This window comes from Equus caballus, chromosome 21 (genome assembly GCF_041296265.1).
Source record: "Equus caballus isolate H_3958 breed thoroughbred chromosome 21, TB-T2T, whole genome shotgun sequence".
Classification (NCBI taxonomy): domain Eukaryota; kingdom Metazoa; phylum Chordata; class Mammalia; order Perissodactyla; family Equidae; genus Equus; species Equus caballus.
The window spans coordinates 25945085-25966330 of record NC_091704.1 but is presented as its reverse complement, the minus strand read 5'-3'; the positions used below and the strand labels follow the sequence as shown (position 1 = coordinate 25966330).

Genomic DNA, 21246 nt, shown 5'->3' with positions numbered 1-21246 from the left:
ACTAAGTAGAAACAAATATAACTGTTTGTCTGGGTCTTTAGAGAAGCAGATGCCGAGACTGGATTAAACATACAAGAATTTTCTTAGGGGAAATGTTGGTGTGAGAGAAACTGGAGAGAGAGCAAGGAAGGCTGAGAGCTGTCGGACCACAACGCAGTCTGACCTCAAGTGAAGGGAAGGAAGGTTGGTGTCAGCATCCTAGACTCTGTGTGTGTGTGTGTGTGTGTGTGTGTGTCTGTGTCTGTGTCTGTGACTGTGTCTGTGTGTATCCTAATACAGCCTATTGATTTTGTTTCTCTGGAGAATCCTAACTAATACAAGACCCATCAATGAAATCACAGACATTGAAGGGGGTAGGAGAAAGGGATTAAAGAGTTTGATAAAAAGACTTTGAAGAGAGAAGTTATCTTACTGTGAGTCTCAGCTAATTGAGAAAGGCTTCAAGGGTACCTCTCAGAGAGCTTTAAAATGTGTTCTCTGCATTGGGTGACACTGAGGATGGGTGCCTGAGTCTGATAAAGCTAATGTGAACTATGGACTGGAGTCTGACACCTGGTTCCCTTCCCCCCAGGGAAATTTAGAGGCCAGAAGGGCTGACTGACCAACTGCTTCCCTGGAGGTCCCAGGAAAGGCTTTCAGGCATGGGATGAGGCTGATCTCCCAGAGTTTGTCTGGGCTCAGAATGAGTGATGGTTCCCCACAGACTGCAAGTAGCCAGATGAAAAAGAGCCTGCATAGGGTTTTTGTCCAATAGAGTCAACTGGAGTTGTTAAGAGACCTCAGGAAGAGGCCAGAGACTTACCACCTAATGCCCCAAATTAAGGAAAAGAGTCACAGGAAATCACCCGAAAGACAGATGCTTCTTCCCAAGTACAGAGAACTGGAAGAGAAACACCCAGGAGGGCCACCTCTGCAGAGCTCACAAAGGAGAGAAAGGGATCTGCAGGCCTAATCATCTGCCAGGCCACACAGTCCAGGAGCCCTCCAGTCAAGTAAGAACTTTGCTATGCCAGTGTGCTCTCCTCTCTTCCTGAGCTTCCTCTTCTAGGAGAAAGGAGTGGGGCCCGATACTGGAAGGTGATGGGGAACTGAAGGACCACGCCCACTCAGGACTTTCAGGAAGAAACAGGTCTATGGGGGGAAACCATCAGTAGGATTGGAGTTTGGATCACTAGCCAGGGCATTCCAATTGTAAAGCACATCTCTAGTTGTGACTTAAAGTAACTCCAGGATTTCTATTACTTGAGAGTGAGCAGAAAAATCATGGGTTTGGTAGTTTCCACCCATGACTGGGGGAAGATTATTCCCCACAGAACAAAGTTTAAAGAAGCAGTAGGAGGGGGGAAAAATAAGTTGTGTTATGATCACAATCCACACATCGTGCTTGTGCAGCACGCCAACTACATTTGCTCGGCCAGCTGGCATGACTTATAACAACCGTGCTCAGATCTCATCCTGTTTGAATGACAGTGATTGAGATGATTGCTTTCCCTTTTGAAAAATCCCCAAAGAGGAAAATGCCACCCATGTGATTTGGAAAGAAGAACTTTAGTCAAATACTAAGAAGAGGACCTGGGCCAGTAGCAGAGGTAGGAGCCTTTAGGATTCACAGTTTTTTATATCGCCTCTCTCTTAGCTAACTTAAATGCTCACAAAGTCACACTAAGGTAATAAATGATACACAATTCTTTTACACAGAAAATAAGATTCACCAAGTTTCAAAAGGAAACCAGACATCTTTTATCCTTTCCTGAGTCTTTCATTACAGATGTTGTGACAATGGGAACCAACGAGGAATGGAACCCCCAAAGAAGAGGGACAGAAGCTGAAGACGATGCTCAGGAGATGGGACCCAAGGTAACAGGTGAGGTAGGTTATTGGACAGGGTAAGACAAAAGCAGAGAGGAAGTCGAAGAAAGATGGCAGCTCTCAGCAACAACACATCAGTGGAGGGGAAAAGGAAGGAGGAGTAAGAAAAATTTCAAGGAGGACTGGTGATGAAGCAAAGCGTGGAGGCCACCTGTCACCCAGCTAAGAGCAGCTGCAGCTGGATGCGGACTCGCGTAGAGGAGGGACATCCATGGGCTGCACAAGTCTTGAGGTTGCTGCCATCCCTGACTTTGATCCCCTGTACTCAAGAAAGAGTGACACGGCGACGCTCTGTAACCTCAATCCCTCCGTGAAACTGACAGCAAGATAAGCTTCATTACAGTAACAAAAAGACAAATTTTTTACCTAGTCAAGTTATTACAGCACATTCTGATCAGGATAGCTTTAAATTATACATGTACACTTCCTGCCAGAGGTATTATTTAATAAGGCCTAAAGTAAAATTGAAAGCAAAAGCAGAGTGAATTTTTTGAAGTATTTATCTTATGCTCCTGACTGAAGAGAGAGATTTAGTTGTTGTTTCTCAGGTAACTAAACTTTGCTGTCGGGCTTCGTTTTTTATGTATTTAATTTGCCTTTAAACCTGGATTCTGTGCAAAGTTCCGTAACTGCTTTAAAATATGGGCTTTATTAGGGACGTGCAAGCTAAGAATGCAGTAATATTTTCTCCTTATTAACTCGTCACATGGTACCAAGGGGGAGATGGGAACTTGGAGCCCTCAGAGACCCACAGTGGGGGGAGATGAGACCAAGCTCCTGGGTCTTTTCATGGCCCTGAAAATAACTGAGGTTCTGCAAAGAAAAACATGATTCCTTTATCCTCGAAATCCTTTGGTTTTGGAGTTGAATAGTGTAATATTTTACTTAAAAATAAATGGTCACGCTTTGTATAAGGATTTTCAGGGGTGTGTTTTTGCTTTCTTTCTCTCTGGTTGGTTGTATTTTTGAGACAGAGGATTGCTTTTAAATTGCATTTCAAAAGATACTTTAAATGGGGTTGATAAATGAATGCTACATGTCTCCCCTTTAAACACGGTGTCCACTTTTAGGATGGTGTTATGGTCAATTCTTCAGGCTGACTCAAATTCTGGAAAGTCAACCCAAGCCACCATCCACGTGATTTATTACTGAATATTTACTGAGGATATGAACTTACAATCCAGGTGAGCAAACAGCTCTGCAGTGCAATGCAGAGTGTGGAAAAACCGTATGAGCGAGGCAAAACACTTCAGGCCAGAGGAGTCTCAGAAGTTTGATTTAGTGAAAGAATGCGGGCAACTTCAAACCTGATTTTTGCCTTTAAGTATGACTTAGGCAACTCTCTGAACATAATTTCCTCATCAGTAAAATATTGCAAATCATACATCCAACATAAAATGAAATGAGAGTAGGGAAATACCTAGCACGTGGTGGGTGCTCTCTAAATGCCGGCCTCCTCCCCTTCCCACAGGAGATGTGAGGTCATGGGGACCACGTGCTGGAACACACGATTAGCTCTTGATACTTCACAGAGAGGAACTGACTGGGTTATCTTCGTGTCCCTCAGCCTGGAGCTCCTCTGCAGTCATGGTCACTGCTCTGAGGGTGTAGCAGCTGATCACACCTCCCCACTGAACTCTGCTGATGGAGTGCGGGCCATACCATTGGGAAGAGCCAGTGGGGACCACTCCTCTCAAAAGGTGCCTGTTGCAAAGTGAGTGCTATGTGTCTGTGGACTCCTAAGAACAATTTACAGATTCTCCAGATGGCTGAAAAACATGTGACAAAAATGTAAAACTTCACTATTAAAAAATGCAAGTTAAAGTAAGATGCTTCTCTTCATTTTTCAAAGTAACAAAAGTTTTGAAACGATCAAATGCTGACAGAGATGAAGCAAAATACTCACTCTCATAGATTATTTGGAAAAGTAAGTAGAAACAAATACAACTGTGTTTGTCAGGGTCTTTAGAGAAGCAGATGCCAAGACTGGATTACACATACAAGAATTTTACTAGGGGAAATGTCGGTGTGAGACAACGGAGAGAGAGCAAGGAAGATTGAGAGCCATCAGACCACGATGCCATCTGACCACAGGAGAAGAGAGGGAAGGCTGACGTCAGCATCCTGGACTGCCTGGCAGCCTAAGGAAGAGTCAGAAAAGCAATGGGGGAGTCTTCCAGCCAATGGCAGCCATCAGAAGAGTCCTGTGTCTCCCGGGAATAGGCCTGCTTGAGTGTCCCTGCCTCACCAGATCATTGGCCAGGAGCAGCCCACAGGCCTGGGATAGGCCATTGGTCAACTACACTCTCTGCGTTCAGAGGACTGTGAGGCATGTTCTCATAGCTGCTGCAGTCACTTTTTGGTAAACAAACTTGGCAATGTTTATGAAAAGGCTTAAAAATAATTCTACTTTGTTTCAATCTGGTAAGTCTACCTCTTGAAATCTATCCTAAGGAAATATCCTAAAATGGGACAAATAACTTGAGTTACAAAGGTGTTCATTAAAAGTACTTATAATAGCAGCAAATTAGAAGCAACGCCACTGAGCAATAAATCAATAGCAATGCACGTATTCATCACAATCTTGTTCCATTTTGCCAGATACTAAACATCCCAATTTCCTTTTGCAGCTAGAAATTGCCATGGGACCCAGTTATGGCTAAACAGATGTAATAGGGGAAGTCCAGCAGGGCCTTCTAAGAAGGCTTTACTTTCCTGATAAAAGAGAGAGATGCAGGGGCTGGCCCTGTGGCCGAGTGGTTAAGTTCGCGCGCTCCGCTGCAGGCGGCCCAGTGTTTCGTTAGTTCGAATCCTGGGCGCGGACATGGCACTGCTCATCAGACCACGCTGAGGCACCATCCCACACACCACAACTAGAAGAACCCACAACGAAGAATACACAACTATGTACCGGGGGGGCGCTTTGGGGAGAAAAAGGAAAAAAATAAAATCTTTAAAAAAAAAAAAAAAAGAGAGAGAGATGCAGCTGGTGCCATTCTTCCCCCTTTTTACTAATGTAGATGTAAGGGGTGGAGCTGCAGCAGCAATCTCAAGATCATGAGGCAACAAGCAAGCAGATGAACAGTGATCACATCGAAGATGGCAGAGGAGAAGGTAGATGAGTTCCTGAGATTAAAAGAGCAGGATTAAATTAGGGGTCTCGGAAATATAAAAGGCCTAGTAGTGTTATTTAGGCAGTAAAATAGAGAACCAATGAAAAATAAATGGTAATAATCCCAAGGCGCAGTGAGAGCCCAGGTGAGCCCAGCATTAATTTAGAGAAGAGCCACACTCTCAAACATATTTAGTAACAGTGTAAATTGGGATAACTTTTTTGGAGAGCAGTATAGCAATATCTATCAGCATTCAAAATGCACAGATCCTCTAAATTAGCAGTTCCACTACTGGGAAATCATCCTACAGAAAAACACAGGTGCAAAAAGATATATGCACGAGGTTATTTACTGCCGCATTGTCTGAAATAGCAGGAAAATTAGGAGCAACCTAAATGTGAAATTGGAACAATAAAGTACATACATTCACACAATGAAATACTATGCAGCTGTTCAAGAAAGAATGAAGTAGTATACACATAATGACGTGGAAAGATGCCCAGGAGATATTCTTAAGAGAAAAATAGAGCAATACTTATAATATAATCCCACTTTTGAAAAAAAAAATAAAACGTGAGTTTAAAACGGTACATATGTATATTAGTATATGCACAGAAAAGTCTGAAAGAGAATAGGCAAACATACACAATGGACCTAGTTAGTATGTTTTCATGCCTCTTCTTACCACTATTGTTGAAGCAGCGCTATTAACGGAAAGCAAATCATAGGAACAACTCAAGGAGGAGGGTCAGCAGGGGTGACCAGCGGAAGGGAATCTGCGGATTTAAAGCAGCTCCAAACCATGAACCTTCCAGATGAGTTCTGGTCGGGGAAGCAAGTGAATGCCAAAGAAGCATAATAAAGAGAAGAGGGAGGACTCAAGAGACTCAGAGTTGTTATCAAGGTAAAGAAAAGCTTCAGGAAATGTCATCTGAACCTGTGGAAGATTAGGAAGGTATCTATGAAAGATGAGGGGGTGGGGACATTGCGTTGGGGGGAAGAGAAACGGCTCTGAGTTTGAGTCCCTGAAGCTGGAACAGACCTGAACAAGATTTGCCGTCAAAGTCGTCCCTCAGATGTGGGCCGCACACTGTGCTTTCAAACCCAAGGAGAGGTACCCGTGTGCTCCACCAGGCTCCATTCCATTTCCATCAGCTTTTCTACCTGAGTTTCACTCCTTCTCTGCAAAACTCTGTGTTCTTGAAATTTCTTTCCCTGGCCTCTGCCCCTAAACAAACATAAAGTTTGACTTGAGGGTTTCTAGGGGACTTTATTGCTAAAAATTCAGAGAATAGCCAAATAACAATGCTACTGATCTTTATCCTTAAGTCAATAGAATGCGCCTGTGCCAGCTTTAAGGCGGTGGTGGTGCACGTATTATCATCTCTCTCTTAGACCGCAATTACAAACTCAGCCACTAAATGCCAACCCATCCGTCTTTTTATTGCTGGTCAGATTTCTACATTCCCTTTCATATCGTCTTTTCTCTAGCTTTAGCTCCTTTGATTTGAGCTTTAACATGAACACTATTGAGGAGTGTTAGCTTCTAGATAGAGGCATTGCATTTCACAGCAAGTTTCACATCTGTCCTTCCCACCTTGGTGTCTTCTTGTTCACTCCAAACCATTTCCTGAGCCTGCCCAGTGGCCTAGTGGTTAAAGTTTGGTGTGCTCCACTTCAGCAGCCCAGTTCCATTCCTGGGCGTGGAACCACCCCACTCATCTCTCAGCAGCCATGCTGTGGCGGAGGTTCACAAAGAAGAACTAGAACGACTTACAACTAGAATATACAACTATATTCTGGGGCTTTGGGGAGGAAAAAAAAAAAAGAGGAAGATTGGGAACAGATGTTAACTCAGGGTAAATCAAAAAAAAAAGTACCATTTAACAGAAAGACAAAAAAAACCACATTTCCTAATAAAGGTTGTTGAAGTTGAGAAAAGTATGGTGGGTCACCAATGAGACTGTAGAGGTTTTTGAGAACAAAATCGAGGAGCTGGGTACAAAAGTGATTCTGGAAGTCAACCAACAGCAGTGAGGAGCTTAAGCAGATGCTGCCACCATGGAACTGTGGTGAAGGGACAGGGACAGTGGTCTCGACGTGGCAGAGAAACAACCCCTCCGCCACCACTGGTGCAGTATGAAAGGAATGACTTCAGATGATGAGATTTTGAGGGAGGTGACATCAAAAAGCGAGAAACAAGTGTATCCATCAAAGTTTTTGGTAGTAATACACATTGACCAACTCTTGACTCATGTATTTAGAAAAGACATTTAGTAAGAGATTGTTGGTGGCTCACATAATCTCCAGCAGGGCCAGAGAACTTGACTTGGAAGCCACACTACCAGCAACAGGTTCTCAATCCCACTGCTCAGCAGTGGTCCTGGGAAGACACCAGCGCCTCAGCACTGGACACTTTACTTGGCTCACACTGCCAACACCAAACATGCTGCCCACCACCACTGGAACAGCCCTGGACACCACCAGGGACAACTGCCAAGGGCACCACCCACCTGTGGAACAAACGCTGCTGCCTGTGGAAACTGGATCCACTGTTGCCACACTGGCTGCACCAGGACCGGCTCTGTGGTTTCCACTTCTGTGCATAAGGCAGAAAGAATTTTTTAAAGCGTATTATTAAAGGACTTTTTCTGATTAAAAAAACAAATGTTCATTATGAATAAAAGTGCTGAAAATACAGAAAAGTACAAAGAAGCAAATGAAAATAATCCTATAACCTCATATTACTGCTGTTAGCGTTTTCACTATTTTTCTACATCTTTTTCTATGAATATAAAGATCATACTCTACATGATATTTTTATTGTGCTTTTTCACAAATATCTCAAATTATGATTTTTATGACTATTAAAATTCCATTCTTTGGCTACACCAGCATCTTTTGGCAGATCACAGGTTTTCTTCCTCAAATTCCTAAAAGTGAAATAAATGGGTCAAGAGTATGAATATTGACATTTATTGTCTTGTTGCTACAAAAATATTATGCATTTCCTATCATGAGTTGTTGAATATTTCATTTCTCTGAACCTTCACCAAAATTAGGAATAATCAGTTTTTTAAATCTTTACAGGTAAAAAGTTATGCCATTTTTATTTCGTATTTATTTGATCAAAGTAAAGTTTTACATCTTTTCCCATAGACATATATAAATTACCCATTCACATCTTTTCCCTTTTTTCTTTGAAAATATACTTCTTTTCATGAATTCGTAAGGTTTCTTTATATAATAAGGATATAAATCCTTTGTCAAGTACATTTAAAATACTTTTTTAAGTTTTCATTTATCTTGCAAGTTCTTTCTCACATGTAGAGGTTTGAAATGTTTACATAATCAAATCAATGTTTTTATTTATGTTTTCTACCTTTGGATGTGCATCATCTTTTTAAGTAAAATTGTAAGTTTGAATCACGGGGATAAAGGAAACAAATGGTCTTGTCGCTCAACCTTCTCCAGGTCAATGAATGACCCATTCTCCCAATTGCTCGGGACAAGAGCCCTGGAGTCCAAAATGATATCTTTCTCTTTCACCTCACACCTCCAGCTATCAGATCTACCTTTGGAACCTACGTCCAGAACGTGCCCACCTCTCCTCAGCCCAGACACTGGCACGTGGGTCCCAAGCACAGTTATTTCTTACTGGGTTATTGCCCAGCAGCCTTCTAGCTTATTTCTCTGCTTCCTCCCTGTGCTCATAGTCTATTCCGAACACAGCAACCAGAACAATCCTCTTAAAATGAACATCCAATTACACCACTCCTCTGCTCGCACTCTCCAGTGGGTCTCCACCCCATTTCAGTGTAAAAGCCAAAGTCATCCCAATGAACTGCAAGACCCTATACCCGACACCAGATAGGGAGAGAGGGATAAGGGGATTTTTTGAAGCATTGTTAAAGGACTCCCTCCCTGCCTGCTGGGATCTCATGTCCCATCACCCTCCTCCTCCATCACTCTGCTCTAGCCATACTGGCTTCCAAGCTATTTCTCAAACCGGCTAAATGCATTCCTGCCCCAGGACATTCACATAACCTGTTTGCCTTCCTAGGAATGTTCCTGCCCTAAATATCCAAATGCTTCACTCCCTGACTCCACTCAGGATCTCTGCTCAAACATCGTTTTATCAAAGGCCTTCCCTGATTACCATTTCACACAGCTCCTCACTATCACTGCCATCAATCTAGGCCCCGTGCCCTGCTTTATATTTCAGCACAGCATTTGTTACCATCAGACCCATGCATCCGTCAGGTGTTTGTCTGTCTGTCCCTCCTGAAATGAAAGCTCCTTAAGAACAGGGGATTTGTTTTGTTTCCTGCTGTATCCTCAGCACCTTGAATGGGGCTTGTCTTAGGTCTGGGTCTCTGAAGCAGACCCCGAGGCAAGGGCAAGCATGTCACTGACTTATTATGGAAGTGGCACAGGGGACAGGGAAGCAGGGCAGGTCCCAGCCTCAGCTTAATCCAAGGGGAGCTCTAGACTGCACCGTTCCAGCTCAGAGGTAAAGTCGCCCAGGGGCAAGGAAGCCGAGCTTTCTACTCCCTCACCAGTCCCTGGCCACTGCAGGGGTGTAAACTCCCAGGCCCTCAGCTCCAGTAGCTCAAGAGAAATCCTCTGAAGGAAACAAATATCCACCACTAGCAGCCAGGTAATGAAAACTGGTAAAGAGATCCAAGAGCGTCTGGGCAGGGGATCAACAGCAGGCACTATCATATTGAAAGAACGTGTGACACATGAATGAGTGAATGGACGGATGAATGGGTGAGTGAATGAATATAAAAGGAAGATTTTGAAATGTTTGGAATTTTGATAGTGGAAAATGTTGGACGAATGAAAGGTGGGTGTGAGAACTATCTATTCAATGGCGGGTGCCAGCTGGCACCTTCCTGATCAGGGGGACTACACGGGGCTAAGCTTCCCTCAGCATCTTTGCTGCAAAAGGAAGTTGAGAATGACTGATGCTGGACCACTGTAGATTTCTGCTGGGACTCTGCTGGGGACAGAATAGGATGGGACCAGCAGAGCATTGCCGTGAGCAGGTCTGCTCAAATTTTCAGCCACATACATTGTCAACGAGAGATCTATTTTGATGGGTGGCTTTCAACCGAGAGGACATTTCAGCCACATGGGGAAGAGCTTTTTCTAACTACAACCCTTTCCTCCAATTTGAGCATGGCTCCTTAAGAAAGCATGTCAGAATATTTGAGAACAAACCAATGTAATTTGCAAAATGCTCTTGAAGAATTCAGCTATGCACTCCACCCTCACCTTAATGATCAATGATCTTCTCCTTTAGAATTCTAATTCCCCTTATAATAACCAGATCCTAGAGACTCTAATTCACAAGATTTTGTGGGTTCTGAGCATCCATAATTTTAAAAGTTTCCTAGCTATTTCTAGAGAACAGCCAGGCTTAAGAAATTGGGCTGAATATTCCACCACTGCTACCAGGAGTGCCTTATTTCAATAAAATAATAAAAGAATCTCTCCTGCTTTGCACTAAACAAGGGTACTGAAGGAAGGAGAGGATTTCCCCTGAACTTTTAATTATGAAAATTCTCAATTATACAGAAAAATTGGAAGAATGGGTTCTATAAAGACACATGCCTTCCCACTAGATTCAATAATTGCTAAGATTTTGTATTTTGTCATATGAATTTATATATACATATTATTTGTATACACGCATACATGCTTGCATACAGATAGGTCAGTATACATATGTATATATTGCTGGACCATTTGAAATAAGTTGCAGACAGTGTGACCCTTCACTGCTGAAGACTTATCATGCATCTCCTAAAAACAAGAACCATCTCCTAGGTGACCAAAATACCAGCTTCATACTATATCCACCTGGACCCAACAGGAGACAGAAACCACACGATTATTTAAAAAGAGAAGTTTAATATAAAGAATTATTCAGATACAATGAGAGACTAACTATAAAAATGTAAAGAGAACTCTAAAAACTACACTCGAGCTGAAACAAAATACCCAAGGAAAGATCCACTTGGAAAAGAGTTCATACACGGCAGGGTTCAGACCTCACTGGAGAAGGTGTGCTTACAGTCAACGGACAGTGGAGAAGTCTATTGGCTTTCCCAGGCCAGAACTGGTCCACAGGCACCAGGCACGCAGGAAACCACCCTCGGGGCTTCTAGAGGCCATGCCGGAGAACAGGTGTGCAGAGAAAGTCCGATGCCTCAGCAGGCATGAGGTCTGGAGCACACAGTGTCCTCAATGGGAAAGTCACATCAAGGTGGTCACAGGGTCTGGACCGGGGTGCAAGGTCACCAAGAGACTGTGCACTCTAGGCACACAGCTGAGGCAGTGTGCCCCCAGATGTCCCCAGATATACATCTGCCACTAACCAACTGGACAACAGGAGCAAAAAAAGCAAAATGTAGCCTTCTGAAACCAGGAAGAGAAGCCCTCTTCCTCCTGCAATTTCCTTCCTGTGCCCTCTGTTGACAAAGTTTAACGTCGTGCTCACTGTAAATGAGAAATGTGAAAAGAGCCAGTACGTTATTGCAGAGCGAGTGCTGAAGGGTGACTTGGAGCTGAGGCAACAAGCTGATAATTGGCACACACACAATAAAATTATTCTTAATTCCCTCATATCATCTAATCCCCAGGCACATTCAAATTTCTCTAATCGTCCTATAGACACCTTGTATAGTTTTTTTTTAAACCAGGATCCAATCAAGGTAATATTTGACTGTTACGTCATTTTAGTCTCTTTTGATTTAGAGAAGTCCTTCCCAATCTTTTTATTTTAATGACATTGATCTTTAGAAGAAATTGAGTTAGTTGCTTTATAGATTGAGTCATATTCTAGATTTGTCTAATTGTTTCTTCCTCGTGTTGTTTAATTTATTTTCTGTCCCCTGAATTTCTTCTAAACTGTAAGTTAGATTTAAAGGTTTGCTTAGGGTCAGGTGAAACATTTCTAACAAGAATACTTCATGAGTTACTCTGTATACCTCACATTGCATTCTATCAGGGACATATAGCGTTGTTTTCTCTCTAGTAAACCAAGAAACTTGACCACTTGGTTAAGGTAGTGATGGCCACGTATCTCCACTTTCCCTTTGCAACTAGCAGGTAATCTGTAGGGAGTTACTTTGATACTTTGATACTTGGAGAATACACCGCTCCCCAACAACTTTTCAGTTAATAGCTTTAGGGTCCAATTTTTCAGTAGGGATTGCAAAATGGAGATTTTCTAACTCACTCTTTCATTCTGTATTTTTTTAGCTGGCATTCTTCTATAAAAAGGAGCTTTCCTTCATCAACTGGAAATGAACTACACTTTTCAAAAAAAAGAGAGGAGGAAATACATGATTACCTATTTTCAGAGTAAAGAAAAAAAAGCTATGATTGGAGGAGAAGGAGAATTATTTCGGAGCAAAGGTTGGGGGTGGGTGGGCATGTCTGAGGACAACGGGAGAGCCCTGGTTCCTGCAAGACCCATGAGGATGCTAGGAGGTTGGAGGGAAAGCAAGGTAAGCCATCTGTTTTCCAGTTTGCCTGGCAAGGGTCTAGAGAAACCACGTTGGCCATTCAATTATCTTTCCAGTCACCTTTGACATGTTGGCTGCAGAATGTTGATGTTAGCTTAAGACATATGACTATGTTTAATTTACAACCAACACTGAATGACCAAGTGGCTACAAGGCAAAGAGGCCACACGGACTGCTGGGTATGTAAATGCTCTGAAAATGTAAACTGAACGGTAAACAAAATGAGACATTAGTTTGTATTTTTGCTCTTATACATAGTTATTTTCTCAACAATTTAATGATTTAATGGAATAAGTTTTTAAGCTACCACCTCATTTAAAATTTTAAATTCTCAATTAAAAATCTAAGAAACCAACTTTAATTTATGTACCTACCATGTTTCCTCAATGCTGGGATATTTTCCACTGGATTATCTTATTCAAATTTATGTCTCAAGAGCTTTACAAAATACATTAAACAGAAAAGTAATAAGGTGTCGTGCGAAAGACTGTTGGACTAAGACTTATGACCTAATTCTGGTACTGACCAGCAATAAAACCATGGGCAAGTTACTCAGCCTCTCTCGGGATCAGCTTCCTCATCCCTCAAATGAAGATAATAATTCCCTGGTGTTCCCTGGTAAATTTTAGAAGCAGAAAAGTCTGGGTTTGTAGCCTTAGCCGCCCTCATTCTGGATATGTGAACTTAGTAAAGAAAACTAAAATTCTGAGAGCTTCAATTTCCTTTTTTGCTTAGGTTATGCAAAACTTTATTTTTTAAAAAACACCTTTATTACAAATTGAAAACCTGGGAAGTTCCTTTTTCCTACCCAAAGAGTTCATCAACATGGGCAGTAAAACAAGTTCATTCATTTAAAAAGGGCTTTTTCAAAACAGTAAAAGATGATATACATAGGCATTTGCCAACTTCTGAGAAGCAACCCAATCCTCAGGCAGCCAGAGTGAGTAGCAGGTTAGTGAAGATGCCTCACTCTCCAGAATTTATAGCTTAATTCTGACTTAAGAGAGAAGGATAGAATTTATGTAGTCCAACAGGGGAGAAACTATTCCCAAATGACTCTCCTGGGTGGACCCCTATGTTTTCTACTCTAGATGATGTTGAGTTTTTCTTTCTTGCTTGCCTTTGGATATTCTCAGATGTATTGCTATTATGCCCTTTCACTTTCTTTACAAAGGTGAATAAAAACTTTCTCTGAATATAGTACGATATTGGAATATGACCTCTGATATCTGTACTCACTGGTTCACATGTGATTGAACTTTCAATGAGAATACCTCATGGGCATTCATATTTCTTGACGCCACACAAAGAGAGAGGATAAAGGAACTCAAAGAAATCCAGCAGCCCTCAGCTTACAGGACAGCCAGTTCCCAGGTATCATTCCTGAGGCCAAGGTTGTAGGTTATTCACACAAGGCACTTGTCTGATCTGACCCAGAGCTAGTGCTCAGAACAGACTAGAGACATGTCATCAAAACCACAGTCAACACAAAAAGCTTGAGGAGCCCTCCTAACACACCAGAGATCTTCATTGCTTCAGATTAATGGAAAATATTTATTGTATTATGTGTGATGAATTAGTCCCAATTGTAGTGGGGGTAATAAACAATAAATATTTATAATACTTATTTCTGTGGGTGATTTTCTGTGAATCAGCTTAGCTAGGCAGTTCCTGGCTCAGGGTTTCTCATGAGGTTGCAATCAAGATACCAACCAGGGCTACAGTCATCTGAAGGCCCGACTGGGGCTGGAAGACCCACTGCTCCCTTAAAAAGCCAAAAGAGAATAAGGCAGAAGCAGCAATGTCTTTTATGACCTAGTTTTAAAAGTCATACCTTGCCACTTCTTCCACATTACTCATTAGAAACAAATTACTAAGTCCAATCCACACTCAGAGAGAGATGACTTAGCTCCATCTTTTAAAGGAAGGAGTGTCAACTTAGAGGGTTTTTTTTTATTGTTGGAGGAAAAAACCCACATAACATAAAATTTACCATCTGAACTATTTTTAAAATGTACAATTCAGTAGTGTTAAGTATATTCACGTTGTTGAGCAGATCTCCAGAATCTTTTCATCTTGCAAAGCTGAACTCCATAGCCATTAAACAGCTCCCTGTTTCCCCTCCCCTAGCCCCTGGCAACCACCACCATTCTGCTTTCTGTTTTTATGAATTTGACTACTTTAGATTCCTCATATAAGTGTAATAATGCAGTATTTGTTTTTCTGTGTCTAGCTCATTTCACTTAGGATAATGTCCTCCAGGTTCATCCATGTTGTAGTATGTGACAGGATTTCCTTCCTTTTTTAAGGCTGAATAATATTCCACCATCTGTTTGTTTATCCATTCATCTATCCACAGGCATTTGGTTTGCTTCCACCTCCTGCCACTGTGAATAATGCTGCTGTGAAAATGAGTGTACGAATATCTCTTCAAGACTGTCTTCTAATTTTTTTTGATATATACTCAGAAGTGGGATTGCTGCATCATACACTGATTCTATTTTTAATTTTTTGAGCAACCATGATACTGTTTCCCATAGTGGTTGGACCATTTTACACCCTCACCAACAGTGCTCAAGGGTCCCAATTTCTCTACGTCCTCCCCAACACTTGTCATTTTCTGGGGTTTTTTTAATAGTAGACATTCTAATGGGTGTGAGGTGATAGCTCATTGTAGTTTTGATTTGCATTTCTCTAATGATTAGTTATGTTGAGCACCTTTTCATGTACTCGTTGGCAATTTGTATATATCATCTTTGGAGAAACGTCTTCTCAAGTCCTTTGCCCATTTTTAATCGTTTTTTTAATTCTTGTTGAGTTGTGGAGGCATATTTTTAAACCACACTTATGTTACAGGTTGTTGTGAGATCTAAAAAATTCACGTATGCAGATCACATTAACTGTCACATAGTAGGCACCCAAAAATATTACTTGTCCTCTCAGGGTTGTTATACTAAATAATTTATGTAAAACTGCTTTAAAAGTCATAAAGTGTTGTGCAACGGTGAGTTAATGCCACATATCTGTATGCAAAATATTTTAATATTTTTCTCAGGTTCTCCACACTTAAATACATAAATCTGTTCATCTTTAGCCTTTATTCTGTTTTTCAGCTGTTATCCCTTTTTTCCATTTTCTTTCAAGTTCTATCAAAAAATAGCAGCCAAAATAGAATGCGTAAAGGAGTAGAAACAATAGCGAATTTCACAAAAGCAAAGTCAGACTACAATCTACTTGAAAATAAAATAAAATGTGAAGAAAGCTGCAACAGATTACACTACTGAAAAATCCTGGGAGAACCAGAACTGCTGTTCCTTCAGAGAATGTGAGTGATGTTGAAAGATTAATAACGTTTGGATAACATTAATTACAGTGATGTTATAAACTCTGGTATTCCAGTTGCCATAACAACCCGCTATATGTTGGTTTTCTAACGACATTTCGAACAAGTGCTGCAGCGAACTGCATCACTTCAGAACTTTGATTGCTGTCATTCAGTGATTTTTAAATTGAATTGTTTTGTTCTTAAAGAGTCAGAATATGTCACCGTCTTCAAAAATATTCTCAAAATTATAGGAAGGAAAAGATACACAGTCCCATGCAATTATAGAGTACTCAAGAAAAAGAAACATATTTTGTTTTTAATACAAAATTAAGTTTTTTCATAGGGAATATGGGAAAAAATCCATAAGGGGAAAGTGTGCTTCATACTTCTCAGAAGACTTTGTTCCCTCAGGAAATTACTTGACATACGATGCTTCCTAGGAGAGCTCGCTTTTATCGGTTATATTTCTCTTCTCTCCATTGTCTTTTCCTCTCACCTCCCTTTTTCTTCCTTCTCATGAATTCTTGGAACTCATGGCATGATCAAGGGGGATGCTACATCTTGAAGGACGTGAGGTGAGCTCATCTCCTCACACAGCTTTCTGATCTCTCTTCTCTCTACTAACCGACCAACCCACCCTTTTCTTTCCAGGCACTGCCCAGTGCATATAATGAAAAGAAACTTTACTTGCCACTGGCTTATATTATATGGAATTTTAATATTCCCAAGAGAAGATGCTAAATATATATTGTGTCACTGACAAGAAGCAAAGCATGATTGTAATAGACATGTTTCTTAGCTCTTGCTCAGCCTACAGCCTACTCTGCTCCTGCAGCCTATGCAGCATCCTCCCCACCCAAACACCCACAAATAAGAATCATCAATTGAATCAGAGGTGAGCACCAGAGCCAACTCGTCTATAGGCAAGTGAGTTGGACAATCAGATTCTCTCTCTTCTTCTTTTCTCTCTCCCTCTCCACAAATTGAGCTAAGGTGAAAACCAACCCTTTGCAATGGTGTTTACGGCAGAAATGTGGTGTTCACTGGCACAACTCTGTGCTACAGACTCTGAAGGTAGAGTGTGCCTACTGCGCCCCCACCGCGATTCCAATGGCATCTCAGTCTGTGCCCCGCCTCTCAGGCATTGGAGGCGGCATCATTCCATGTAAAGCACGTCGGAGTGCTCTATAAACCCTGATCCCAGTGTAATGCCCCCGTGTAAGCCCAGGTCAACTCTTTGGCCAGGTACGCGGTTGACACCCATTCAACATCTCTCCCTTCCCCTTTCCTCTAGTCTTAGAACTCCCTCCACCCCGCCCAGATATCCAAGGGTTTCCATGCTGCCCTCCCCAAAGCTCCCACTACAGCCAACTCCTCAGAGGCTTCCCGGGGACCAACAAAGGAGCTGATCAATCCAGCCCAGGCTTCCATCGACCCGGAACCACTGCAGAACCAGAGTCATGACTCAGAAAGCAGGGGGCAGGGAAACAGGAGATGTAAACAATGACATCAGCTGGAATTAGCAAAGATCACATGCATTCAACTCATTATGAATCTAAGATGAAGCAGGTATGCTGACCCCTTCTCTAGAAGTCTTCTATGGAAGCTCCTTTTAATGGTTTCACTGGGACACATGTGAACAGGTAAGCGGAGCAGCCCATGCCGTGGTCACTCCCCACCCTTCTCACCCTCGGCAGTGTCTGAGGACCCTGAGTGGGTTTCATCTGTGGACTCTCCAGCCCTCTGACTCCAACCTGGTTTTGCCAATTAGAGCTCCCTGAGAGGAGATAAAGAGAGAGGTGGAGAAGGAGCTGGGGAATTCAGGCCTCTGGCTCCTCCCCTACAGGACAGCCTTGCAGTCATCTCTGCACGATTCTCTCCTTCCAGCTTCCAGACGGGATCCCTCTCCTGTCTTTCTGAGCTCAGGAGCTGTAAGTGAATCCAGTGGTCCTTCACTGGCCTTGATGGGTTCCTTACACACTGCCCACACCTTTGTAAATAGTCACATTAATCTAACATAGCACCACATCAGTTTCCTGCTGGCACCCTGATGTAAGAGTCCCTAAAGGGTGTGGTCTATCCTTTCTCCCCTTCTTGCCTAGGAAGCCTTTGAGCCTCATCCAACCACCCCCACCCCAAGGATGGTCTACCCTAAACCACATCCACGTAACCCAAGATTCTGCTCCATGCCTGACAGAAAAAGAGAGGTGGGAGGAGGAAGATGGATCAAGGAGTAGGGGACAGGGAAAGAGAAGGCTCAGTAGGGCCACTGTTGACCTTGTGGCTTCTAGGCAGTTGAAAGTCAGAGCTAAAGAAGGCTGTTCTGAGGCAAGCTGACAGGTGCTCAATCAGAAAGAGTGAGGACTGAGCTCAGAAAACCCCTCGGGCAGGTCAAGTGCCACGACTGAGTAGGAACAAAATTCAGAACCGTGTGGGGAAAGTCAGGGGCTCTCGCCCAGGTCTGAGGGAGTGCAGGCTGGTTGCCGGGAGGGGCTGGCTGATAGAGGACTGAGGGGTGGGGGGGCATCAAACAGGAAGCAAAGTAATGGTCAAATAGTCAACCCCTACAGATAGGAATTTAAATCATAGACTACCATAGTTGAAAGGGAATTTAGAAATCATAGATTTAAATCACTTAACTTTTAGATGAGGACTACTAGACTGTAGACACAAGGACAGACATGGTACAGAACAAGGACAAACACCCAGAACTCCCCACTTCAAGACCTACGATTTACTCACAGAACCCAGGCCTCCAGGAGGATGTGTTGATGCTACATTTTTTAATTTTTTAATCAGAGCAGCTGTGGATGAAAACAGGATGTTACAACCTTGATATTTTGACTTCAAAACATTTTGAATTGGTCATTAGAAAAAAAATTAGACATAGTAGAAATAATCAACACAGAATAAAACTTATAATAGCCCAAACTATAAATGTTAAATTTGATATTGACAAAAAACAGATTGAAGAATCTCAGTGTGTTGGTAATTCTCAAAACTACAAAAATTGACCCAGTTGAAATTGCACTTTGTAGAAATAACAAAAAGAAAACTGACAAAGGCAAACCTGCACACAGCAAAACTTGTTATTGACTTCAAAAATCGACGAAAGAATCAGATCTTCTTGCCAAAAATTAGACCTGCAAAACCTAACCCAGGAAAATTAGACTTGGTAGAAAATGAAAAGAAAAGAAACTTCAAAATTGCTGAAGCTAAAGTTGGGAAAATTTAATATGAGCACAAAATGTGATTATTGAATTAAATCTAAATTATTTCAGTAAAATAAAAATACTGAAAATTATTTGACTCCACAGTAAGAAACTTGATCAAAGAATTAAATTAACTCAAAAGAGTTGTCTCCAGAAAACAATTTCTTGATGACATTCTCAGCAATGTTGGAATAATTCTGATTGAAGTGTTTGCATTCCTCCAATAATAATGTCCCCAGGGTCAAAACAACTGAGAGGGAAATATCCTGCATGGGGTTTCTCAGCAGCCCCACTCCTACGTTCCAGGCTTGACGCCTGCCTTATCGTCTTTGAGGAGGTGTGGGATCTTCTTCCAGCGTCCTCACACCTCCCCAAACATCAAGGTAACACGTACTTAGTGAGTGTTCTCAGCTGGCTGCTAAAATCAGAGTTTACTAGAAGGCATGAAAGTTCACAGATACCCTTACCACCTCAAGGGGATTTGAACTTTAAAATCAACCTACACGTCACCTCATACCCATTAGGAGGCTATTATTAAAATTTTTTAAAAAATAACAAATGTTGGCGAGCATGTGGGGAAATTGAAATCCTTATGTGCTGTGCAACCACTATGGAAAACAGTAAGTGGCTGTTCAAAAATTAAAAATAGAATTAGCATATGATCCAGGAATCCCACTTCTGGGCATGTATCTGAAAGAATTGAAAGCAGGATCTTGAAGAGATCATTGCACAAGTGTTCATAACAGCATTATTCACAGTAGCCAAGAGATGGAAGCAACCCAAGTGTCCATAGACAGATGAATGAATAAACTGTGGTATATACAAGTGATGGAATATTATTCAGTCCTAAAAAGGAAGGAAATCCTGTCACACACTACAATACGGATGAACCTTGAGGACATTATGCTAAGAGGAATAAGCCAGACACAAAAAGACAAATACTGTATGATTCCACTTATATGAGGTTTCTGAAGTAGCCAAACTCATGAAAACAGAAAGTAGAATGGTATTTGCCAGGGGCTGGGGGGCGGGGAAAGAGGGAGTTGTTGTTGAATGAGTGTAGAGTTTCAGTTTTGCACGATGAGAAAGTCCTAGAGTTATGCTGCAAAGAATGTGAAGATACTTAAGACTACTGACCTGTACACTGAAAAATGATTACGATGGTAAATTTTGTATTATGTGTTTTTCACCAAATTAAAAATAAAAAAGTCAACCTCTGTGAATTTTTAGAGTGTAGAAATCAGGCAGAGTAAGGAAGTTGAAGCAAGAGCCTCAAAGAGCATTCCCCCAGCTTTCCCCTGACTTTCTCTCTCTTTCTCTCTCTCTCTCTCTCTCTCTCTCTCTCTGTCTCTTTGTCTCTCTCTCTCTCTCTCTCTCTGTCTCTCTCTCTCTCTGTCTCGGATGAAAGTTCATCATCTGCCTGGAGGCCGTAGCTCGTAGCTAGGAGCAGAAGCACCTCTAAAGTCTGTGCTTTGTCTCCAAAGGACATGCAAATTTTGCCTATCACTTCATTCTGGATCAAGACTTATTTTTATAGAGAAATAACATTTAATTACCATGAAGAGGAAAATTCCATGTTTCTTTGAGTGTGATTCCATGCTGGGATCATGGCAGTTCCTGGCTTTTATGCAAATTAATGCAAGAATAAAAAAAATTAAGCCAACATGGATAAGTAGCTTTATACTAATTCATGTATGACAAAACCTTAAAGGTTGTAAAAATGTAAAACTTTTCTCCCCCAAAATCATCTGTAATAACGACACCTCGAGAAGATTCGTGGAGTGTGTCCTGCAGGTTGGCGTTACCACCGGACACAGTACCGCATGCTCCTAAAGGCATAGATAGCCTAGCTGAGAATAAGCCAACGCTTGAAGGCACGTGATACGGTCAGAGCCACCAGGTTTCAGGACTTAGTGCCTCCAGGAAAGAGAAAATTCCCCTTTCCCACGGCCCTCCCTCCAAGCTGGGGTTTCTGAAGAGAGAGTTTCTGGAATCGTCACTCTGGAAAACCAGCAGAACCGGGAAATTCAAGTTTTGCCGCTGGTCGGGTTCAGTACTGGAACGAACTCTGAACTATTGGAACACTCTCCACACCTTCGTCTTCCTTCCAATTTCTTAGTCGTACCTCAAAACTCTGCTTGGGCGTCACCTACTGGTGAAGCCTTTGCTGAGCCCCCCCTTCTGGCATC

At 42.0% G+C, this 21246-nt stretch overlaps 1 protein-coding gene and 1 long non-coding RNA gene across 2 annotated transcripts in view; both read right to left on the bottom strand.

Annotated features, from left to right (window-relative positions):
- The window catches only part of LOC102150726 (uncharacterized), a 107348-nt gene that overhangs the window by 15118 nt on the left and 70984 nt on the right, over nucleotides 1-21246 (bottom strand). The window contains exon 3 of the long non-coding RNA XR_011430346.1: nucleotides 7496-7581. This is a non-coding gene — a long non-coding RNA (uncharacterized lncRNA). The remainder of the gene's footprint in view (nucleotides 1-7495; nucleotides 7582-21246) is intronic.
- Nucleotides 13239-14528, bottom strand: OOSP4A (oocyte secreted protein family member 4A). Its single transcript, XM_070246487.1, is given in 3 exon segments — nucleotides 13239-13950; nucleotides 13953-14000; nucleotides 14003-14528. Coding segments are annotated over 3 exon segments (540 nt in total). The 5' UTR covers nucleotides 14052-14528; the 3' UTR covers nucleotides 13239-13507.